Raw genomic sequence first — 23,192 nt, 5'->3', positions numbered from 1 at the left:
GCTGGCTTGGGTTCACCCATTGCTGTCCTAGTGGGCAGTACCAACCTCACAGTCCCCCTTTGGCTGACATTCCTTTCCTTCTGACCTGCAGAGTCTGCTTTCTTCAGCCTCAGTGCAGCCCAGGCTGCTCCAGACAGGGCCATGCACTATTCCCTGTGCTGCCCTGCTCTAGCTGGGGCTCCAGGGAGAGCCTGCTGCTCCCAGCAACCCAGCCAGGCCACTCCTTCCCTTCAACCTTCCTAATCCCCTTGTTTTCCCCCCACCTTGTTTATGCAGGATAAAAATTCACTCAAAATGAAAGCACTTACATGGGAAGCTAAATTATGTTTGAATGGAATTAAAACTCTTTCCATGAAGAATGTTTTGTGCCACTAAAGAGACCTTTCCTCCTGCCTAGACATTCAGACACTCAGAGTCCTGGAGCTTCTTGGAGAGTTTTTGGTACCTTCTTATGCCCTGGGAGCCTGAACCATGTTTAACAGGCAGCTGAGCAGCCTAAGCACATAGAGCTGAGACACTTCATCTGCTTGTTACCTACCAGCTTCACCACAGCCCATTTAAACAGCACCTGAAACCAACTGCCAAGCCAGGGAAACTGAGGCAGGAGCCATTACTGCAGCCAGACAAGTGGGACTTAAAACACTCTGGGAGCACAAGCCAAATGTAGCCACTCTTAGGTAACCTCAGACCATCTCCTTCCACAAGGTCTCCCTGCCTCCCTGGTGGAAGAGGTGCCCAAATCCCTTGCTGTCATTGGAAGAGCTGTGGGGGAATTGAGGACTGAGGCCCTTTCCTCCCTGCCCCATGGGTGCTGGGGGAGCTTCCCTGTCCCTCCCAGGGCCAGCTGTGCTTTGCAGGGGGAGTGGGGTGTCAAACCCACCCACCACAAACTGACTCCAGGATTCAGCAACAACCGAAGAAAAGGAGTGGCTAATCCCCTCCCTAACACAGCCTGATGCATCTCACACTCCCTTTCCCTCTCTAGGAAGTGGAACTGCAACATAATCTGAATATTTCCTTTTGCTTCTGATCTTTGCCCTGGAGAAACTTGTTACCCATTCCCTGGGGCTGTCCAAGTTACCATCTGGCCTCAGAAATACAACAGCAAACACAGTCCAGTGTTCCAGCCTAAAACTAATTTGCTTTCTTTCCCCACTTGACAGCTGAATTAATACTTTGTCCTCACCATTTGAAAATGGGGGCTGCAGCAAAGGGGTTTTGTCCACTGCAGCTACAAGCATCAGCCTTGTCTCCAAATTAAGCCTGAACAAGTGGCTCAAAGTGAACACATTTATTCCACAAATGTAACCCCTTTCTGCTCAGAATCAACCACGAGCAGTTTACAACTTCTAATTTATTTGTTGCTTGCTATTGTGTCCAACAAGCCATTTTGGCAATTGATTGTTCCCTGGACCTTCCAGACATTTCTCTGATCAGTGTAAGCAACTTTTATTTTGTGGACACAGATTCCTGTTTGAAAGTAGAGAGCCTGAGAGTCAAGACAGCCCAGCCAGTCTTTCAGAGTGATCATCCTGCAATGACTGCTCTCAGAGCTTATTAGACTCTACTCTTTCATGGACTGGCTCTGCCCCCAGACTCATTTGCCTAAAACACTCTCAGAAATGATGAGGCAGTTTATGCAATTGAGGCAAATACAATTTTTCATTTGAGCAAATTTTCAAGGAAATTAGGCATTTGCCCAGCTCTGAACCACAAATGCATGATTTAGCCAATGCCACAGTTATTGGCTAAGCACTGACGAATTTTACAATTAGGGTAATGGATTTAACTTTCAATGTAATGTCCATAGGGATAAACTGATCTCCTCAAGTACATTCGCCCATGTGCTCCCTTCATCACAGTTAATTAATATAAAACTATTTAATAACATCCACTCAAATACAAAAGACCATTCAGACTCTTCTGGCGTCAGTAAAAGAAACAGCCTCCAAATGTGATACACCAGCTGTAGACGAGAGCAAAAGAAAATTTAATTAAGAGCGATCAAGAGCACGACAGTTGCAAACAGAAATCAGATTTTATAAATGTTCTACACTGTGATTATCCCAGCTCCTGAAAGGGTTAATTGTGCCAACCAGTACCAACTTCCAGGTGCTTTAGATGTGCCCAAGAGACCTTTGAGATGAGGAAAGTAGTGGGGCTGGGAGCCAAAACCTGGCATAGCTAAGCATGGAGCGGCAGGGATTTGGCATCATGTGTGCAGGAGCACTGCAGCAGCCTTGCCCAGAGCTGCAGCCCTGCCCAGAGCTGGTGGTGGCACCACACTCAACAGGAAGAAACTACAGAAACACTGTTTGGAAGCAGCTTCAGCCATAGCATCAATGGATAGCTTCTGCAGATGTTTTTGGGTGCTTAAATAATGTTAATTGCTCATTAACAAAATCCATGCTATTTCATTTCTGAAGTGAAGCATTTGACAAGAGTGATACTGAGTTACTTGCCTTCCTGGATGATTTCTGAAAGAAGCATATGAATTGTGACTCACAAGATAAGCACAACTGAAGTTTCCACTAAGAATGAGTAAGTGGCAGTGTTTGAAATAGCTGGGGATTTTTGTTACAATGGAGAAAGCTTTATTGCTTGGATGGATTCATTTGTGCAATATTGCAGCACTCATAAAACCACTAAAATAAAACTGTGTAAGGCTCAACATTGACTGCACAGCAGAAATCAAACCACTTATTTTGACAGGTGGAAGGCCACCATCCAGAAAACTGGATTTCAGGGAACAGTGCATTTACAAAACAAACTCTGTGGAGCATGTGACCAGCTGCCACTGGGAACTTAGACAGGAAGAAAAAGAACATCTTAGTCCACAGGAAATGTGGGGCAAGTAACAGAGCCGTGCCATTCAGGTTGTGCTCTGCCCATTCAGGTGTGCTCAGCACCTATTGCTTGGGACTGTCTTTACCCTGCCCTGCACAACCTTTACCACAAACAAAGGGGAAAAAGGAGATAGATTTCATTTCTCTGTTTGTCACAAGTCTGGAACACCACAGCCGAGTGTGTAAGGGAATACTGCAAGCCCACTAGCCCCGCCTGGTTTCAAAGCAACACGCAATACTGGAAAGACCCTAGCTGAAAGAAAATCAGAGCCTGCCTATCTGTTGGTGGGACAGGTGGAGTAAAGACTCTAGCACCTCTTGTTACTTGCTACTCAGGCAGGTCTCAAGCAGCACCCACTGCACAGGAAGGCACTGGACAGCCCCTGAGAACAGGCAGATGTGGCCAACATCCTGATTGCCATGCTGTCCTGACTCAGGGCTTCTTCTCCAGCCTTACCAGGGAGATCTGTCCCCTTTGCACATATACACCTCCACACTTTGGCATCTTCACTTGATGACCTTCTCTCCTACCACCAAGCACCAGACTGGCAGATTCTAGTCCTATGACTAGAAAAAGTGCATCCCTAAGATGAGAAAAATCCCTCTCAATAATTTCCAGAAAAGACTTCAAGCTGGCACTCAGAAACCCACAAAGAAAAGCACTTGGTGTGAAAATATCAAACCTAAGATAGGCATTTTCTAGCAGAAGAGTCTTAACTAGAGAGGGAATCAGAAGGTCTACCAGCTAATGGTATGGGATTTATGCTTAGTTATCTCTATGCTAGAGAAAATCAGGCAAGTCTGAGAAGGTTGCAATAGGAATATAAGACTCTGGGCTGGGAGAAAAAAAGCACAGTATCTGCTTTTCTTTAAAGAGAAGATCAGTGGCTTATTGCATGGAAGGGTAGATTTGGGACAGGGGATAACTCTGAAAAGCAGAGGGAACAAGAACACTCTCAGTCCTAGAGGACTTACTCAGCTCCTCCAAAGGGGAGCTCCTGCTTTGCCTTAGCAAACCACAGAACTGTGGGAAATGCATTTCATGGCTGTCTGCTCTGGTAAAACCCCTGAGTGAATCAACTCACAGAGGTAAACATTTGGACTAGTCATAGGAAAATCATCTGGCACAGCTAACCAAACCTCAGCATCAGGCCAGGTGTAGGCACCTACTTTTCCACTCCTGAGGCTCCTCTTCCTGTTAAAAATGCGCCTGGACTGCAAAGAGACATCCCCAGCGTGCATGTCACGTGTTGGGGAAAACTGAAAGGAGGTATGCAGACAGCTGGACAGAGCCCTCAGACAGGTCTGCTGGAACAAAGATGCTCCTCTACTCACAGGAGGAAGCAACCTTCACTAAAGATTTCCCACTAGGGATTTCCCAGGGAAAGAGCAGACCCCTGCAGAGAGTTCACAGATGTGGGTTATGTTACAGCACGTACACACTTACTTGCATTGCTCCTGGCCAATTGTGATGAATACAGCTCAGGTTAAGTTAGCACAACCCAGAGACTTGCTCCAAGCCTAAATGAATTAAAAGCTGGGCTCCAAGAAGCCCTAAATGCTATGATTCTGTGGTTCTGTGAAATCTAGCAATGCTGAAGTCTACTCCTCCTACCCTGAACTGAGTGACATTACAGTAGAACACCAAATATGAGTTACAGTGGGAAAACCAGCTGAGGTGGCAAGCATGTGTCAAATCAGCTGAATTTAACAGTTTTGCTTTCAAATCCATAAATCAGATCATCCCTGAAATCTCAGTCACGGTCTAAATCCCTGGATTTTGCAGTCTTCTAGAAGTATATTTTGCGCTAAGTTAAATTTCACTAGAAACACATGAGTAGCATTCAAAAGGACTCTGATGCAATGTGCAGCACTGCTACTGGCCACAGCCCCTCCACTGAGGAAGCTCTCACAAAGTGAGACAGCAGAAACCCTGCTGGTACTGCCACCAGTACCTTAAGCATTCCACTGGAGAATTCTTGCTCTCCAGCCTGAAGTTAACTAGCACAATTCTCAACAGGAGAGCTGCACTCCAGCAACCTGTCCAGCAAGTAAATCCAGCTTACACAGGAATCAATGCCTTTCCTCAAGAATGCAACCAGAGACAGACGAGCACCTTAAAACAAGAACAAGCAAAGCATCCTGTTGCAGGTGGGCCCATGTGCAGATGTGGTGAGGCAGCAGAGCAGCTGAGTGTATTTTCACAGCACACTCAAGAACAGCAGAGCTGCTGCCAATGAACCAGGTCCCTGCCCTTAGGACAAGGTCTAATGTCAGAGCCTCCAGTCACTGACAGCAGCCTCTGTGTCCCCTGATTTCAGCAGAGAGCCTGGGCTCAAATACATCCCTCTCCCAGCTGCACTGTGATCTGAAGCATTACTCTAGCTAGAAAAGATGATCTCTGAATTTCTTCTGCCAGTCATTTGTGGCAGTGTGAAAGGCACATCAGGGCCTTCAAGCCATGAGCCTCAAAACCTCTCAGGATGAGAGGTAAAGAAAACTTGTTTGGACTGTTCTTGAAAAGCATTCTTGGCCACAGTGGGATGTGGAGTCAGCTTCTTAGCAGCAAGCCCAGCACAGCATGGCATCAGTGAGGGCAGCCAGATGCCCTCAGCTTCTGATCTGCTGCTGCCAAACCCTGAAGAGACAAACTTGCCCTTCTTATTTACAGAGACGCCTTTCAGGACTAGAAACAGTATCTAGTCAGGTAAAGGGGTAACGTATCAGAAAAGTCCTCATAATCCCCAAAATGCCCATAAAAACTTAAATCAAGCCAGTTATAAAACAGGCATATACTACTAAGAGGCATGGCAAGAAATAAGGTCTTCTTCCTCTGTGCCTAATGCTTCAGCAGGTAATCACCTTGCACCGCTGGACTCATTTGGGCCCAAAAGAGAGGTGACACTGTGCAATTTCCCAGCCTGCCTCTAGATTCTCTTTTTTTCCCACTGCAGCAGATGAAGCCTCAAAGTTTTCAGTCATATTTCTTCTAAACTAAATTATATCGTAAAAGCAAATATTTTCACTAGAGTTTAAAAAAAACCAAGAAACTTTTCAGAACTGCAAACTTTTTGAAAAATCTTTCATCAAAGTGATTAGGGGTTGGTGATGCATGGGCTTGCTGAGATAGCACTCACTGGCAGATCTCCAGGTAACAGATTCATTTCATTATGTTCTGAACCATTACTGTCTCTCTGCCAAATCCTAAGGGGATCCATTTCAACACCACTGCATGAGAACACCTGATTTTCATAGTAAACATAACATCTAAACTTGATCCCACAGAAACAGAGATAAGGAGGCAGCTAAGACCTGCATTTTAACAATATGCCTCATTGTTTGTGCCTTCTAGCAGGAAAAGATTTTTAAGGAAGAGGAGAAATTCCTTGTTAGGCAGATTTTATATGGTGTTACACATGGTGATAGCAGGATGAGCAGGTGATGTGGTGGACATAGTTTGCTCTGCAAAATTTCTTATATTATAAAGCAACAAACAAAAAAATCACAAGCAAGTCTCAGAGTTTAGGACTTAGGTCCAAAGGAGAACGGCCAATGAGGGGGAAAAAAAATTCTGGCTTAGAAAATTAGAAAAATCTTAACTCAAAGAAAGGTCAAATGTTCAACTTTAAACAGCTCTTTCACCAGATCACTGATTAGAATAAAACTAGGTTTCAGGTGAAACAGAGCTGAGGTGAGAGACCTGTGGAAAGGAGCCCAGAAGTCATGTAATGATCACAATTAAAATTGGGTTGGAGGACAGTACTTTGGGAAAAACCTTCAGGGATGTCATGGAAGGGTCATAACAAGAAATGAACTAGTTGGTAGCTCTTGTTAGAGCACATCTCCTGGCATCCACTCACAGTTAATCTGCACTGCATGCAAACAGCCTCACACAGCTCAGAGCTGTACCCAAGTCACTGCAGATCAACATGCAGACTTTAACAGCTGCTTGGATTAACTGGGTTCCACTCAGCCACAGACCACCACCATGCCTGCCTTTCCCTCAACAGGCCTGAAGGAAACTCCACTTGTACAATGTGATCTAATGCAGGATGCTTGCACACAAGATGCTATTGAAAACCTACTGCAGTTTTAGATGCTTGACCTGTACTCTTCCTGGTAAATTTTTAGGAAGGAAGCTCCTTTGGAGCAAATAAGACTGCTCACATGAATAAGGACTATCAGGTCATAAACTGCACTCCAGAAGGCTTTAAGTACATAACACAAGTGATGCAATTCTCTGTGTAATGTCAATTCCCAATGTGATCACTAACACAAAAGAATCTGAGTGTAATGGACACAGAAATCCAGACAAAGCCAAAGATGACCATCATTGCTGGAGCACTGAGGTAAGGTGTCAAGGAGACAGCCACCCCTAAAATCCACATGAACAGTTTTTGAGGGGATTGCCAGAGAGCTCTGAGCCAGCATTGCTCAGAGGGAAGGAACCATGGTCCTGCTCTGTGACTTTACCAAGGAGACAATGCTATTTGGTCCATTGCTTTCAGATGCTAGGAATAAAACACCAACTCCAATATTTGCTGAGAAAATGCTTGGAAACACTGAACTTTAAGGCATTTCATTCTCAAACAGACTCACAAATATTTAGTTTCTGAAAAATTACCATGGCATTTCTGCAAGCAGGAAATTATTGGAGAAAACATGCCTGAAGCACACTCATACTGTGAAATTAAGCTGAGGACAGAGATCCATGACAGAGACCCATGGCAAAATCCAAAGATTTCTCTGATTCCCTTCCCGTCTCTCTCAAGGACCCAGAGAAGTACCTAGCTATTTACTAGACAATGACTGGGAGAGGGTGAAGAAGGGGAAAATTTGAAACGTCTGACAGTCTGTGTCTTTACCAGCCAAGGCAAAACTTTCCCCCAAGCAGTACAATGCTGGATCCAGAGGACCATGCGTCCAATCACTCCTGAGCACATGGGAACCTCAATCCTCTGGCAGAGCCTGACAGCTGCAGATGCTCCACACCACCTATCAGGGTGCACACCTACAAACAAGCCCAGCAGTGTCAAACTGCACAATTTTCCATTCTCCTTCCAGCTGAACAGCATTTTCTGGGAACAAGGGAACAACAGTGGGCCAGAAGAATGCCTGGATGCTGAACAGCATGGTGAGAAGGGCAGCTCCCTGCAGGAAGAGCCTGGGTGTCTGTATATAGGTACCAAGGACTTCCTCCACTATACCACTAATCCGATTAACAGCTTTAGGCAACTCTGAAATGTTATCATTCAAGGGCTTCCATTCATAAAGGGTCTTAGGCTGTTTCTGTACAGAGGTTGCATTCTTCCCACTAGAAATAAAGCAGGGAGTAGCATTTTCTCCCAGGGAAGAATGGAGCCCAATCCCCCACCATGCTGAAGTAGGCCACCCTCTTACAATTCACAAGAGTGTCAAACAAGCCTCACAAGAGAAAAATCAACCCTTCCTGCCCATGCCAAGAGCCCCTCACAGGGCAGGTGACCACAGAGATGCCTCTGTGTGTGCCCTGCAGAAAGCATCCCAGTCCCAGGGGCGGCCCATTTGTCAGCTGCACTCCCAGGGGTACAAATGAAACCTGCTAGAGATGAGGACAAGGGAAAGTGAGTGAGGTTACGTCTCCGTTCACCCAAGGCAAAGCACTGTGTGATGCATCAGTAAAAAGTGCAAAAAGAGACTGGTCCAAACACACCACACGAGCCATGGCTGTAAGAGACCCGTGGCAGCATTAAATGATACAGATGTGAGTTATAAAACCCAGTTCATTTTCCAGATGGCACAGGTCTGGCACCAGTGCCAAGTTAAAGAAATGTGCTAGACATGACAACTAAAAAAGCTACCAGAGAAAACGGATACATTCAAACATATCTGACTTTACTTTCCCAGTAATGTCCTCATCTAACTTCAGGAATCAACAAAGGGATGTGAAAGAGATTAATGCTACCTGTCCCACCTAGTCCTCATTTTCTGATATATCTTCTGCTCCTAAGAACCTACCACCTAAGAATGTGTGACAGCCAAAAACATGATGGGCTAAGTGACACAGCAATACAGGACAATGGCATTTCCAGGGAGCTAGCCATAATCTGAAGAACTGGACAGCCCTTCTCTACCCAGAATTTCAGGTACATTGACAAATAAATATGCCTGTGTTGGATGTGTCATGTTTCACACTCATCCCAACAGGAAGGTGGACCACTCATCCCCAGAACCAGACCTACATGGTACTGAGATGCTCTGAAGCCACAGCTAGGCAGTTACAAGGAAAGAGAACCAGCCACCAGTGCTTTCAAATGACAGATGAGCTGAGTTGCACAGGGGTCAGGTGAACATACAGTTTCAGTGATTTTTGCCTTTACCCACCCTATCACCCTACTTGCCTAGAGGCAGAACAGCAAAGAAAAACAGAAATTTGTTCTGACCCTCTTTGTCTCCAGTCCCTCTGGTACATCTCAGAGCTCAGACTTCCAGCAATTTCCCTCTTGCAGCATAAAGTGAACTAGAGGGAAAAACACTGTGGGGAGCCCTCTGAATCAGATGCAGTGTTTCAGAGACTGTTAGAGCTGGAGCCCAGTCAGAGTCCTGAGTCAAGAAACACCTTTGGTCCGGCATGAGACCGAGCACACATTAGAGTTGCACAGAGGACAAACTGAGCACATGCTTTACAGAAAATCAACACCATTGTTAACCTATTTTGATTAGAATATCACTTCTAGGGCAGTCTGGATGCACGATTGCAATGAGTTTCACTAGGCAGACAGCTGAGAAAATGTGTTATTCTATTAAGATCATATAGGGAAAGAAAAAGGAGCACAATACAAGTCAGAACTCCTGACAAACTGAGTGGCTCAACTTCAAACATATCTCCTTCCAAATTAGCAAAAAGCTATTTCCTCATAGAAAGAGACCAGTGCTATAAATCTGAAAATATCCCTCAGACAAGATAGGATTTGGCTATATCAATCTGTGACTTGATTTTTATTTAACAAAGCTCAGAGCTGGATCCCACCCTTGGTGCCATAGCTGAGCTCTGCACACACCACCCTGGCTGTGGGAACAGCACCAGCAGGGAAATGGAAGCGCTCCTTCCCTAAGGACAAAAGCAGGTGAGAGAAGGCATCCCCACGCCAGGGCTGCCCTTACCTGAAGTGTGTCTTGTGTTGCCATCTGAGTGCTTTGTTAAGTCAGCAGTTCTGTCTATTTGAAACAACTTCAGATCATCTTCATCTAAAGCGATATCTCCCCAAAAGGCAGCTGGAGAGAAACAAAGTGCAATTAGTTCAGTTTTTATTTTGGAAGGAAGGCACAGTTCCCAGCTGGCTTGTATCACACATAAAAGGCAATGACTTCATGGACCAGAAAAAGGCCAAAGGTTGCTGCAGTTCTAGAAGTACCAACAGGGGATGGACATCAGTGGAGGCCAAGTGACAGCACTTCCATTAAATCCCAGCATAGATGCACCAAAATGAGATGATTACCTGGGATCCCTTGTGCCACTCACTCACTCAGGTGTGACTCCCAACAAGGTGGTGTTCACTCCCCATTAAAGCCTGCAGGAGGCAAGCACCAGCACTGTCCTATTTCCTGTGAAGGAGCCAGGTAAGTCACAGCTCAGATCCTCACTGAGACACTGCACTGCACCATCCCCAGGTGAACAGTATGTGTAAGACTGGAGAAGAGCAGTGAAGCACTCCAGCCCAGCAGTGGATACCTAAAGGCTACAGGATCAGGATCTCACACACCCAGACACACTGCACTGGTCCCAGTCCAACCTGAGAGCCAGCCTACCCTTTCCACTTAGCTGGAGAAACACCAGTTATTTGTCCCCTTGTGGATTAGTTCCCTAGATTTAAGTTTGCAGAATTTTCAGTTCTGTAAAAATCTTTGCATTTCAGTCAGAAGGCAGGAAAATAAGGTAAACAAACGGATCACTTGACATTCACAGCTCAGAGAAACAGACTAGAAATAATTTGAGTGGAAAAAATTACACCCCTGGAGTATCCTAGCTGAGTTGATGCTGCACAATACCAATAGGTACCATTTTGAGAATTTGAACAAAATAAACACAGGCAAGGAGGCTGTTGACCAAGCCTAGCAGATCTTTCAGAGACAAACATTACAGAGCTCTTAAAACTCATACAAGAAGCCTGTATAGGCTGATGAAAAATTAGAAAAAACAGAGTTAATTAATCAATGATGCAGTTGAAGAGAACTCAGTCAGACAGACGAGGAACAATACTAAGGCACTGTCTGCAACAATGACCAGATTTGATGAAATTTCTTTTTACTTCTCTTGTTAAGTCAACATTTACATTACTTGAGGGGAAAAACATCCCATTGCTGCACTAGGAACATAACTGATCAGAGCATGTTAGACCTGAAAAACCAATGTGCTTTACCAATCATCTCACTTTTACTGCCAAGACCAAATGGAACACGGACCTTTGCCTGAATATCAGAAACTTGCAATCAGATCTATGGCAATTGAATTAAGAAGGGTTAACTCAGAGTTCTCTGACACAACATGGTACTGGTTCTGATACAGGACTTCATTCCTGTATTCTGCACCTCAGTCAGTACAATAGTGTTTGCCAATGTCACTGGTCTGGGATGTGGGCATGGAAAGACATCTTTGCTTGCTGCTGCCTGCTACAAGCAGCAGAGCCCTGGCATGAGCAGAGGGAGACTCCACTGCTTCTCCCTTTCCCTGGGACAAAGCTGTCTCCCCTGTTTACCTGGCTGTGGCAGCCTTAAGAGAAGCTGGTTCCAGCTTTTTGACTGGGTCTCCTCAAAATTGCTACCAAAACCCAGGTCCAGAAGAGGACACAGCTAATCCAGACAAATCTATAACAGACTAACATCATCAATAACTAGGGTAGACCCTCCATTTGCTACACTAACACAGAACTAAGGCTCAATTCTGGGCAATCCAAGCCATGACTCAGAACAGAGAACGCAAAACACCGGCAGATCCCCCCCAGGTAACAAGTCTACCAGTACAGCCAAACATCCCAAGCTGATTGGGGTGGAAGTGGAAGAAAGCAGTGACATAGGTTCCTGTGACTGCAGTTTGAAGAGAAGGCATTTTATCCATCCACAGAAATGACTTGCCCAGAGCAATGTGGCAGTGAAGAGGCAGAGATGCAAATGGGATCCCAATGCCATCCCATCACCTCCCCAGCCACGTCTGGGGAGTCATTGCTGTAGTGGCCACCTGCCACCAGCGTTCCCTTCCCTCTTGTAACACCCACTGTCCCAACTCATGGCCACCACCCTGGGCTCTCAGTGGCTCTTTCCCTAGCACCACACAGTCTGTCTCTCAGGCTAAGGCAGCCCATGCCAGAACACAGCTCTCAGGGCAAGCCTGCAGTGTGGATTTACACCAATGGAATTGTTATGTTTTCCTTCCCAATGAAAGGCAGCAGTTTACTCCCAGTTCCAGCAAAGAGATCTCTTTCTCTTACAAAGTAATACATCATCCTGAAAGACAGCCCACTACAAAAGCAGAATTTCCCCAGCATTTTTTTCCAGCTCTCAGCAGTCCCAGCGTGCTCCAGGATAACTATGATTTATCCCAGTCCCCAACCAGCTGAACAATTTTCCTTGCTGGAAGTCCCAGCTGAGAATGCTACACTGCAACTTCTCCTGTGCCATCAAAGGCCCCTTCCCAAAGGCTGCAAGCCTGAAAGGCTGCCTGCACCCAGAGGGAGCTGTCCCACAGGAAAGCCCAAGCACTTTATTTTAAAGGGTCACAAGTTCAGAGAATGCTGGCAAACGAAGCATCTGCAACCATCCCCTCTGGATTCTTTTACTGAGTTCTCCATTTTAATTTAATGTGGGAGGATTTCCAATTAAAAAAAAAAAAAACCCAGAAACAAACAAAAATATAAATCTCCAAACAGCAGGCTAACAAGCTTGGAAAGCAGAGTTTCTCTTGGCAGAGCTCTGCAGTGTACACCCAGGTGCAAACTCTTAACACACAGTGCAAGAGCATGCCAACTTTTCTTTTAGAAAATGCATTAATCCCTCTGGATAGCAGGAACAGAGCAGCTCTTATTGAGCTTGATGAAGCCAAATATGAGAGACTTTGCTCCTCTACGGGACTGGGAACCTGCACCAACCACCTGAATGCTGAACCTCACCACCCCCCCAGCACATGCAACGGAGAGCAGTTCTTTCCTGGGCAAAGGGGAAGGATGACTAAACAAACAAATTCAGCACCAAAATGAAAAAAGCAGCCTGGCAAGCTGTCTGCATTCTCAGCACATTTCTCCCACAGGAAAACAGTCCACATGCTGACATCTGAATGTGTGCTGAGCACAGGGTGCCATGACAGCAGGAGCTAAGGCAGGTGGCACTGGGAAGGAGAACACTTCCTCTGGGCACAGGACAGGCTCAACAGTTTTTCCAGAGCCCAAAACCATAAATGTCTTCACAGTCCTCATTTTCCACAGTAACATTTTGGGGAATCCCCAGCAATGTGACAGCACAGTGTCTTCTTTCTAAAAAGTTCATCACTCTCCCCTGTGATTCACCTCCACCCTGCTTTTTCCCCCCTAACACCACCCTTCTCCTATTCCCACTTGCATTTTCTCCTTTCCCTGATTCTGAGTAGCACAATCTTATTTCAGGGGAGAAAAATAATTGTGCTGTCTCTCATGAGAATTCAATTCAGAAATGTTCACAACAGTTTAAAACTTTCATTTTCCATGAAACATGTGTTTCATCCAGGTTTTTTAATAATAATCTCATACTTTGTGGGTTTCTTTCTCTCCTTCAAAGGCACATAAGGAAAAGAATAAATCATCAAAAGAAGCCTATGGTATTCAGACAGAAAACAAATAATATGGTTCCTAAAAATATATCTCAACCCAAAATGTACTGTTGCAATTAATTAAAACCAGGCTTATCTTGCGGATGGGTATCCTTCACCCCAACCACAGTTAGCTACAAGCTTCTAAAGAACACCAGCCACTTGAGCTGCCAGAAGAAAAATATAACTCCATCCTTGAAAAACATCAGCCAGTGTCTGTGTTTGAACTGATCTTCAGCCACCAAGTTGGAGCACACCTTTAATCCATTTGCCTGTCACAAACTCTTGCCAGGAAGCCCCTATTCCAGTACAGGTTTATCCTGGTGGCAGGGATCAGCAGGGCAGTGCCCCTCTGCACACTGTGGAAGAGCACTGCAATGTTCCCTCTAGCACTGGCCAGAACCAGCTGTGACAGAGAGCGACAGAAAGAGAGACTTTGGAAACATGCATACCCTGCCTGCCAGGAAAGCACCTCCATCCCCCTCCACCTCAAATACAGACTCACCATCTGAAGCTGTTATTAAAAAATGGCAGGTTCTAAGTGCTGAATGGGATCTGAACCTAGATTGAAGACCATGTCTTAGTCAAAGGGGCCTCTTGCTTTGGGGTCACACCAAGCTGTGTCACCAGCTCAAGGATCTTCTCTGCATTTGCAGCTATCTGGCACAGCTCACACGGACAGATTTCCTTTCACTCCTTCTATCACAGTTCTAACACAGTTTTGCTGCTCTTCTTGAGCAGGTGTCCCACAGGGTAATGCAGGAATGGGCAGGTTAAACAAAGAGCAATGTGAACCCAAGTAGGTGCCTCAGATTTGTTTTATCAATACTCACCACCCAAACTCAGTTTCATGAGCATTCCCAGCCCCTGTGTGTAGATAATAGCTGGGTTCCCAAGCACAGGTACCTCATGACTTGTGCCAGTACAAAATATACAGGGAAGAAGTGCCTGCACAACAAACCTTGACATCTCCAGCTCTGTGAGCATCACAGGCAGGCAGCTGACAGAGCCTGCCTGGCACAGACCCAGCTGTGTCACCCCAGTGATGAGCCAGGCACAGCCTCTGTTGGTGCCTCAGTGCAAACCCAGGATGTGCTCTGAACCCATCCATGAGATCAGTCACACCTGCATTCCTAAGGCACAATCTCTATCCCACCATATCTCTGCTGTCCATCATGCACCTTATGGAAGGTCCTGGGGCACCAATTAGCTCCTTTTGTTCTAGAGCTGACTGTACCACATCCAGATAATAGAAGAGAAAACCAATGTCCCTCCCACCTGAGCCACAGGAGCACCTGGCAAGGGGTGCTGGCCATATGTGGACATGGTAACACATCCCACCTCCTGGCAAACAGGAGCTCCTCAGGCACTGGCAAAACCATGCCAAGTTATTTCTGAGCATTTGCAGAATGCTTCCCAACCTGACAGGTCTGGGTGGTGGGAGATTTCATTTTCAGGGCTGGCCAGGCTCTCGTTCAGGCTAACACTGTGCAGTCTAACAATAAGAAAATAAATCAACAGATCAAAGCAGGTTCCCAGCACCTCCATATTTCTTTTCTCACAGGCAGACAGGTCTGTTGCTGAACCTCGTGCTGGCACAGGAACCAGCAGAACAATATTCTGAGCTACGCTAAGATTTATACCTTAGAGAAAAAACTCAATGCATTCCTCAGGGCAAAGTAACAGCTGGGTCAGAGGGAAAAGCAGAGTCTCAAAAGGCAGAAACCAGTGAAAGAGGACAGAGAAAAAATCCCAGACCAGCAATCTGGAAATAGAGCCAGATCATGAGCATCAAACACTCAAACCAAAGGAAGATGGGAAACAAGCAGCTAGTTAACAAAAAGCATTAATACTGCCACATTCAGCCACTGTGTTTTCATCCAGATCAATTTGTTTCTCCCCACTGGCCAGCTTTGGGGCTGAGCTGCCATGGAGGCTCTGGGGGTAACCAGCTCCACTCAGCAAGGCTGTCTGGAGTCTGAGCTGGTGTCTGGCATCACTGGGGCCTCCTGGCAACAGGGACTTGGTGCTTCTGTCTTCACTGGGAAGTTCCCTTGCCCAGGGAGCCCATTTTGTTTCAGAAATTGCTCTCAGTTTGTGTAGGAATGCCTATGAACATGGTCTGCTTCTAAATGGCAACAAATATTTCAAAAACATCAAAATCTCCTGGGAATCAGAGTCCAAACCCCTATTCAGATATCTGCAGAAACCTAAACTGCTAAATTATCATGTGTAGTGCTCCCAAAGCACCCTCTCTTGGGAAGTGATCTGCCAGAAATCCTGATTCATATTCAATGGATTTCCTTTCCTGGAGGGTGACAATGCAGGAACAATGAAATACTTTGGGCTTGAGCTTGTTCAAAACTGCAAACATACATGTGAGCCTACACAATGCCCAGCTTTGCTGTCCCTGGACTGAATACCATGTTATTTTAACCAAGAACCAAGGAATAGAGCTTGCCATAATCACATTAGCACAAAGGCATTTTCATTTTAAAATTCACATCTCTTTTGCTGCTCTGACTTCCTCACTCAAGGTCTTCATTTTTTCCACTTCAGCATGGTATTGTCAAACAATCCAGTAATCCTAATCTACAAACCCATTCCATGTAAAATGAGCAGGGCAGGAGGGCACGTGTGAGCACACAGAGCTGGAAAGCCGTGCCACAAGCGGCTGGAAAGCCGTGCCACAAGCGGCTGGAAAGCCGTGCCACAAGCGGCTGGAAAGCCGTGCCACAAGCGGCTGGAAAGCCGTGCCACAAGCGGCTGGAAAGCCGTGCCACAAGCGGCTGGAAAGCCGTGCCACAAGCGGCTGGAAAGCCGTGCCACAAGCGGCTGGAAAGCCGTGCCACAAGCGGCTGGAAAGCCGTGCCACAAGCGGCTGGAAAGCCGTGCCACAAGCGGCTGGAAAGCCGTGCCACAAGCGGCAGAGCAGCTCCCTCTATGGGCCCTGAAATGGTTAAACACCGGCGCCTGCGGCAGCGAGCCCGCCCGGGGTGGGCGGCTGTGCCAGCGCCCAGAGCACCTCACGGCTTTGGGATCGGCTCCCCTCTAATGGGGGCAAACCCAAGCACCTGGCTTAGCCCCTCATGCTTCCACAGGATGTAAATTAAGCTGTGGGAGCCTCATAACACTCTGTTTTCTGCTCCAGGTGATGGTGGCAGTTCCATGGCAATGCCGACATGAGGCAGGGATCTGGCTGTGCATCTCTGAATTTTTCTCCCTGAAAGCTGTACACACTCTGCAGAGTGCCTCTTGGCCACAATTTTGGTGTAGGCAGGAAACAGCCTTTAGCGAGAAGCTGTCATGGACTCATGAACACATGCAGTTTGAGCTCTGCCCCAACACAGACGGACAAACATCCTCAAGTCCACCCCAAAGCAGGTAAATTCACCTGGAGACTTCACTCCCTTTCAAGTGAAACCAACTCAGCAACTCACTTGGTTTTCCTGACCAGGCAAGTCCAGCCCCCTCCTGCTACCTGATGGACACCGGTATCCTTCCTGGATTCTGTCCATTCCACCACAGCCATGATTCTCCAACAGCTTCTGTCATACCCTGCTCAAAGTTATTTTAGTTGAATGAAGGCAGCAGACAGAGACAGGAGACCAAGAATCAGCTGTCTCCACCCCTGCCAAGGCCTGCACCCCACAGGGCATACAGAAATGGGAACCAGGAAACAAAACCATAACCAGATAAAAGGATTTTGTGGTCTGATCCTAAACGATGAGACCCATAAATAACACGGGGGCACTATTTGACAGAAGCAGCCCTTTCTCCAGGTGCCTATGGAGTGACCCTTGTTAGCTCAACATGCAAAGCAGCAATGCTGCCTTGGAAACCCAGCATAGCTTCAGCTGCCCTTTAAGAGCAGGAAATGGCAAGGTTCTGGGTAATGAAATCCAAGAATGCTTTTGTCAATTAATTATGGAGAAAGCTGAAATACACAAGCCCCATCTCACCCCCTTCATCATTTTTGCTGCTCAATATAACTTTAATTAATCTTTCCTTTGGCAATTTGAAGGAAGGGTGAGCATGCTGCAAACACCCACTGAGTATTAAATTGATTTTCTGTTTTATAGTCCTCTTTCCCTCCCTATTGGCCAAGCTGTGATTTGTGCCCCTTCCCTTGGAGGCATTTTTTCCATGCTAATATAATCCAAAGCCCCAAGCAACAATAGCATCCAGAAAAGTAACACTTTGCAAAGCCCATTGCTTCAGCACAGCCTCTGCCAGCACAGAGAAGATTCTCTCTTGCCCCCCTTTTCCCCCACACCACAAAAATTCAAAGCAACCACCTCATTTCCATATCTTCATCATTTTTGCCTATAAAACTGACAGTGTCTTTGTCCTAAGTAACTAACACATCAGGTCCCTGTGGTTTCCTGCTGCCATTTGTAGCTGTGCATCTCAATTACCCCAGCACTAATGGAAAGCCTGTTCTGCTGGCAAACACGACCTCCCAGCTGAGCTACCAGGCTGCTTTGGTACTGCAGGTATCAGGACCTAAAACCAGAAGGGAGGAAAACAGCTCAGCTGAGGCCCCTAATAACTTGACTTGGTCCCTAATAATCCCACCTCAGGCTGTGGGGCTGCAATCAGGATCTTTAGCAGCAAGCACACCCCAGTCACCAAGTGCAGCCCAGCTGTGCAGCAATGGAACAAACTCTTTTCGTGGGACTTCTCCTCTGCCTTGTAGAGACCCAGGCCCTGACTATCACCAGTCAACCCTTTAAGGATGAGAGCAGTCAGGGATCACCTTCTTACCCCAGCACACCTCAAGGACAGGCACGGAGACTGGCTGCCAGCAGTTTCTGTCTCAGGAATTCAGGCTTTTTTTCATCACCACTGGTTTTGGTACCATCAGTTAGGAGACCTTGACCTAAAATATTCCACGTCCCTTAGCAGCTGTCCCATAAGACTTTCTGAGCCTTATGGCCACCAGTTCCATTCTGCTGGGAGGAGACATCCAGGTCAGACCTTTTCCTCAGATAATTCCCACACCATGGGACTTGTCCTGGATTTATTCTTCAAAATTCAGACAAGAAACATAACCTTAGAGATGACAATAAAAATTTGAGACTAAAACTCTTCTAATTTCATTTAGAATGGTTCAGTGGCTAAGCATTGTCCCCCTCACCCCCACCCTGAGCACATTTCATTTCAAATTGCATCATTTGGGGAGGGATGTTTTTCCTTCAGGTGGCCAGACACACACAGAGGTGTCAAAACCTCACTGTTCTCACCCCAAGCACTGCAAGAGGGGAATGGGTGACCCCAAACAGGCAGAAAATTCCCTGTCACCTGGCCAGTCATGGAAGAAATTGGCTCATGGCAAAAATGAACAGAAAAGGAGCCATGAACTGAGCTGCACCCTCAAAAAAGGAAGGTGGCAAAGCAGGCCTGATTGGAGCAAACTTTGAGGCAGGCTGACAGTTTAAAACCACATGGTTCTGGATGAAAGGAGGCAGTTCATGATAGATCACATCTATTCAAGGGCCAGACAAGGAAAGCAAACATAGGCTCATTTTACTCATTGTTCTTTATCCACCAACACCAGGAGAGGAGTGCTGCAGCACCGTTGGAAGAGAAAAAAGAAACGGACAGCAGGCAGGGAAGAAATGGGAGCTATTTATGGAGGATAGCTAATTTGAGCTGTTTACAGACTTTCCTCCTGAAAGCTTGGGGATGGGAGGGTGGGCAGGGAGGTGGTTTCAGCCATTAAAAATACAACGTGAGAATCCATTAATTTTCCATAGAAACAATGTCGTCACAGAAGCGAGACAAATCCGATCAGTCATGCAAATGTGCTGATGTTAAATTCTCAGGCCTGGGTGGGGAATTTGGGTTGCCAAAAACACCACAATGAAGAGATCAGAATGAGATTAGAAGCCAGAGTGGCTGCAGTATTGACAGCATGGTGGGGGCATGGGATGTAACTAAAGGCACCCCAGATTACAGAGGAGTTTGTGCCTTAAGCCAGGCACAGGTGCCCCAGCAAAAAAGACAAGAAAAAGTCATCCTGGCATGAGATCTCAGGGACCAGGCAAATGCCGCATTCCTACTCTGCAAACCAGAAAGGACCACAGCTTGCTCCAGGGAATGAAGGACTCAGAAACCCACAGGACTGGGGGCCACACAAGCTGCAAAGTCACAGCACCAGCAAAAAGCAAGAGGTGATAGCAGAGGAAATGGGTGAGCACAGCCCAGCAAAGCACTAGGCAATTCCAGTTTTAGAGAAAACTGTCCCAAGTAAGCATCAGCACTGTCCCATGCGCATGCTGAACTGTGATGAAGTCTTAAACATTGCATTTATGTTGTGTTAAAAAGGTGGGGGAAAAAGTTTATTTCTCCTCCAATAAAAAAGACCAAAAAAACCCTCTAAACAAACAACCAAAGGCCCTTTCTTCCCTTTTCTCTATAAAAATCAAACTTTCCAAATACTCCCTGGAAAGAGATGCTACATGTGAAAAATTACAGTGGCACTCTCAGCAGGAGGAGGGGAAATCACTCACCCTGGGCAGGAACACACCCCTTCCCCACTGTCACCATCCTGGACTGGCCTCACCACAAACATTTAGAGGATAAAAATAACCTTGCAAAATGAAGCGTTGCACCCCCAGTAATACACAAAACATTCCAGAGTAACACCTGGGACAAGAATGCTTCCCAGAGAGTCCCAGCACCGGCAAAAACAAAGAACCACATGAATAAAAAGAAACAAGAGGTCAAAACACATCACAAGAGGTGCTCTACCCAGGTTCATCCATCAGTCAAAGTATCAGTGTTTGTCCTCACAAACAGCTGCTTGGTTCACCTGTTCATTTTGAAGATGCATTGGTTTTACATTTGAAACCTTTGGTGCTACAGCCATGGGAACCCCTCCACACAAGGGCTGCTCCTGCTCATCAGGTGGCTGCTGGTGTCCACAAGCCCAGGAGAGGGATCAGCCCTCCAGTGTCTGAGAAAGGGCACTCACATCACACTGTGCACCTCAGCAAACCCCCTGCACCACCAACTTGCCCCAAAACAGACATTCACCAAGTAACTCACCTTGGGTACTGAAACCTGCCTCTAGTGCCATGGATTAAAGACATGGCTCCCCCAGGAGGGGACAATCCTGGAAGGGTGCCCCAGATGGGTACTGTGCTGGAAGCTCAGTGCAACACAGCACAAACTGCTTTTGGTTCAGAGAGACACTTGGTTCTAGAACCCCTAAAGAGCCCCATGCCCCTCTGGCCATTCACTGTCCATTTTAAACTCCTACAAGAAGCCTGAAAAAAAAAAAAGGGGGGGGATTGCCTCATCATTTATACAGAATAAACAGGATCTCCTGCATCCCCTTCTGTGGCTAATGAGGCTCACCACCAGCCTGCTCAAATGCCTCTCTGGAGCTGCACCTGTGGGCACAGAGCAGAGGATGGAGCCAGCCTGCTCTGGCAGGCACTCCTCCGGTCTGCTCCGCAATGGCAAGCACGGCAAATCTGGCAGCAGCACCCCCTCTATAAATACTGCACTGTGCAGACATGCCTTGCAGCACACAAAACCACATGCTGCCCTAACAGGAGAGGTCTGCATCCTGCCATGGCTTTCCTTCAGATGGTTCTGATGTCCTAGAATGTTCCCGAGCCCTCCCCCTTTTGTGAACATCCCTGCCATAAATGTTCTGCTCTTGTATTTCGGTACTACTGTTCCACATCAGCTAAACTCAGCCACCCAAACATCTACAGCAATAATCACTGACTTCTCACTGACTCCCACCTTGGTCTATCCCATCACAGCTGGCATGCATAAAGTCAAAGTTCTCAATATTCAAGGGCATTTTTACAGTCACAGCCATGCACACTGCAGTGAGCATCGAGGACTGTAGCAACACAGCCCTGCCTCTGTACAGAGCTCCACACAGCTTCAGAGGCTGCTGCAGCTCCCCTTACAGAACATCAGCTTTGGGTGCCACTTCTCACCATACAAAACTGCTCTCAAGATTCACACCCAAAAGTCACAGCAGCCAGTTTTCTGTTTTGTTCAGCAAGACCTCATTACACTCTATTTACTAAGATTGCTTAGAAAGGTGTAGAACTGTGCTCTGGTCACACCATGGAGTTTTAAAGTAGGTTAGATAGACTAGCATACAAGTGAAAGATGCTATAGCAAGGAAGTCATGCACCTTGTCTTCTTCTGACACATCTGATCCTGCTCCAGCTGTGAGCAGCCATGAAAGCAGTGAAAGGTTAAGTGTCATTACCTCCATTCACATTATTTATGCAGTAGGTACCCATAGGAAGTTGGTCTTTATTGATACATTCTTTAACATGCCAGTTCTGTTTCACTTCAAGCACTTAAGTACATCTGGGTGAGGACACGTTCTCACTTCCCAAGCAAGCCAGCTGCACCCTTCACTCGCTCAGACACCAGCGATGAAAGCCTGCTCAAGAACATGCATCTGTTTCACGCATGGCTCATATGGCTAATTTAAACACTTTCCATATGTTGCAAAGAGCTGTGACCAAATGCCACTTGCAAATAAATGAGAAGATTGTCTGGCATCCACAGAGAAAAGTTTCATCTTGGAGCAACAGCTCCTTTGTTCCCAGGTCTGCCTGGGCATCCCCAGCCCCTTTCACAGTCAGATGTTGCTGACCAGTCCAAACACTGCCTCCTCCTGGGATCATGCCCCTGCAGCAACAAACTCCACACATCAGGGTGGCAATCTTAGGAAAAGACCTGTGATGAACACCTCAACACGTGGAAATCATAGAAGGGTTTGGGTTGGAAAGAACCTGTAAAGGTCTTGTTCTAACCACGTGCAATGAAAAGGGACACTCTGAACTAGACCTTGTTGCTCAGAGTCCCATCCCACCTGAGCTTGAGTGCTTTCAGGGATGGGGCAGCTGCCACCTCTTTGGACAATCTGTTCCAGTGTTACATTAATCTCTATCAGGGTATCTTGTTCCAGAAAAAGTTACTTACCCATAGAACAGCCATGATTTTTCCTCAGTCCTTATCCAGACATTTCCATTGGGCACCAGGCTGTAACTGCTGGAAATGTTCAATGTATAAATGAAGCTGCATATAAGCAATAATTTCATGTTTCCATATGTTGCTGTGATACTAGAAGCTACCATTTCACTTCTAAAGTACACACAGGGGCTTTCCTCTCTATTCCAGCCTGCCAAGAGGTCACTTGCCATGTTATAGCTAGACCACATCAAACTAATGGTCTGTAGATGTGTAGTGGGAGGACTGTCAGTAAGGCTTTCACCCAGGGTTACTGCTCTCCAAGAGGTAGATCCAGTCAGAAAGCATATAATAAACATCTCTGTTTGGAAACAGACAGGAAGCTAACAGAAGGATTTAAAAATTCAATCGGGAAGGGAAACGGATGCCACTATTTTCCTTGTCAACAATGGCACGTTGTACTTGCACCCAGGGAAGTGCAGTGCAGAGCCCATGCCTGCTGGACCTGGCCATGTACAGTAAAACCCACATTGTCTCTTCAGGCAGAGCTTGCTGAAGAGGCACCAAACAGGTGC

The 23,192-nt window shown here is 46.4% G+C and overlaps 1 protein-coding gene across 1 annotated transcript in view; it reads right to left on the bottom strand.

Annotated features, from left to right (window-relative positions):
* TLL2 (tolloid like 2) overlaps positions 1-23,192 on the bottom strand; it is an 85,710-nt gene that overhangs the window by 44,124 nt on the left and 18,394 nt on the right. The window contains exon 2 of the mRNA XM_063163675.1: positions 9,990-10,100. Within this exon, the coding sequence (XP_063019745.1) occupies positions 9,990-10,100 (111 nt within the window). The remainder of the gene's footprint in view (positions 1-9,989; positions 10,101-23,192) is intronic.

Source organism: Melospiza melodia, chromosome 9 (genome assembly GCF_035770615.1).
Source record: "Melospiza melodia melodia isolate bMelMel2 chromosome 9, bMelMel2.pri, whole genome shotgun sequence".
NCBI classification, from domain to species: domain Eukaryota; kingdom Metazoa; phylum Chordata; class Aves; order Passeriformes; family Passerellidae; genus Melospiza; species Melospiza melodia.
This window is presented reverse-complemented; position numbering and strand designations above follow the sequence as displayed.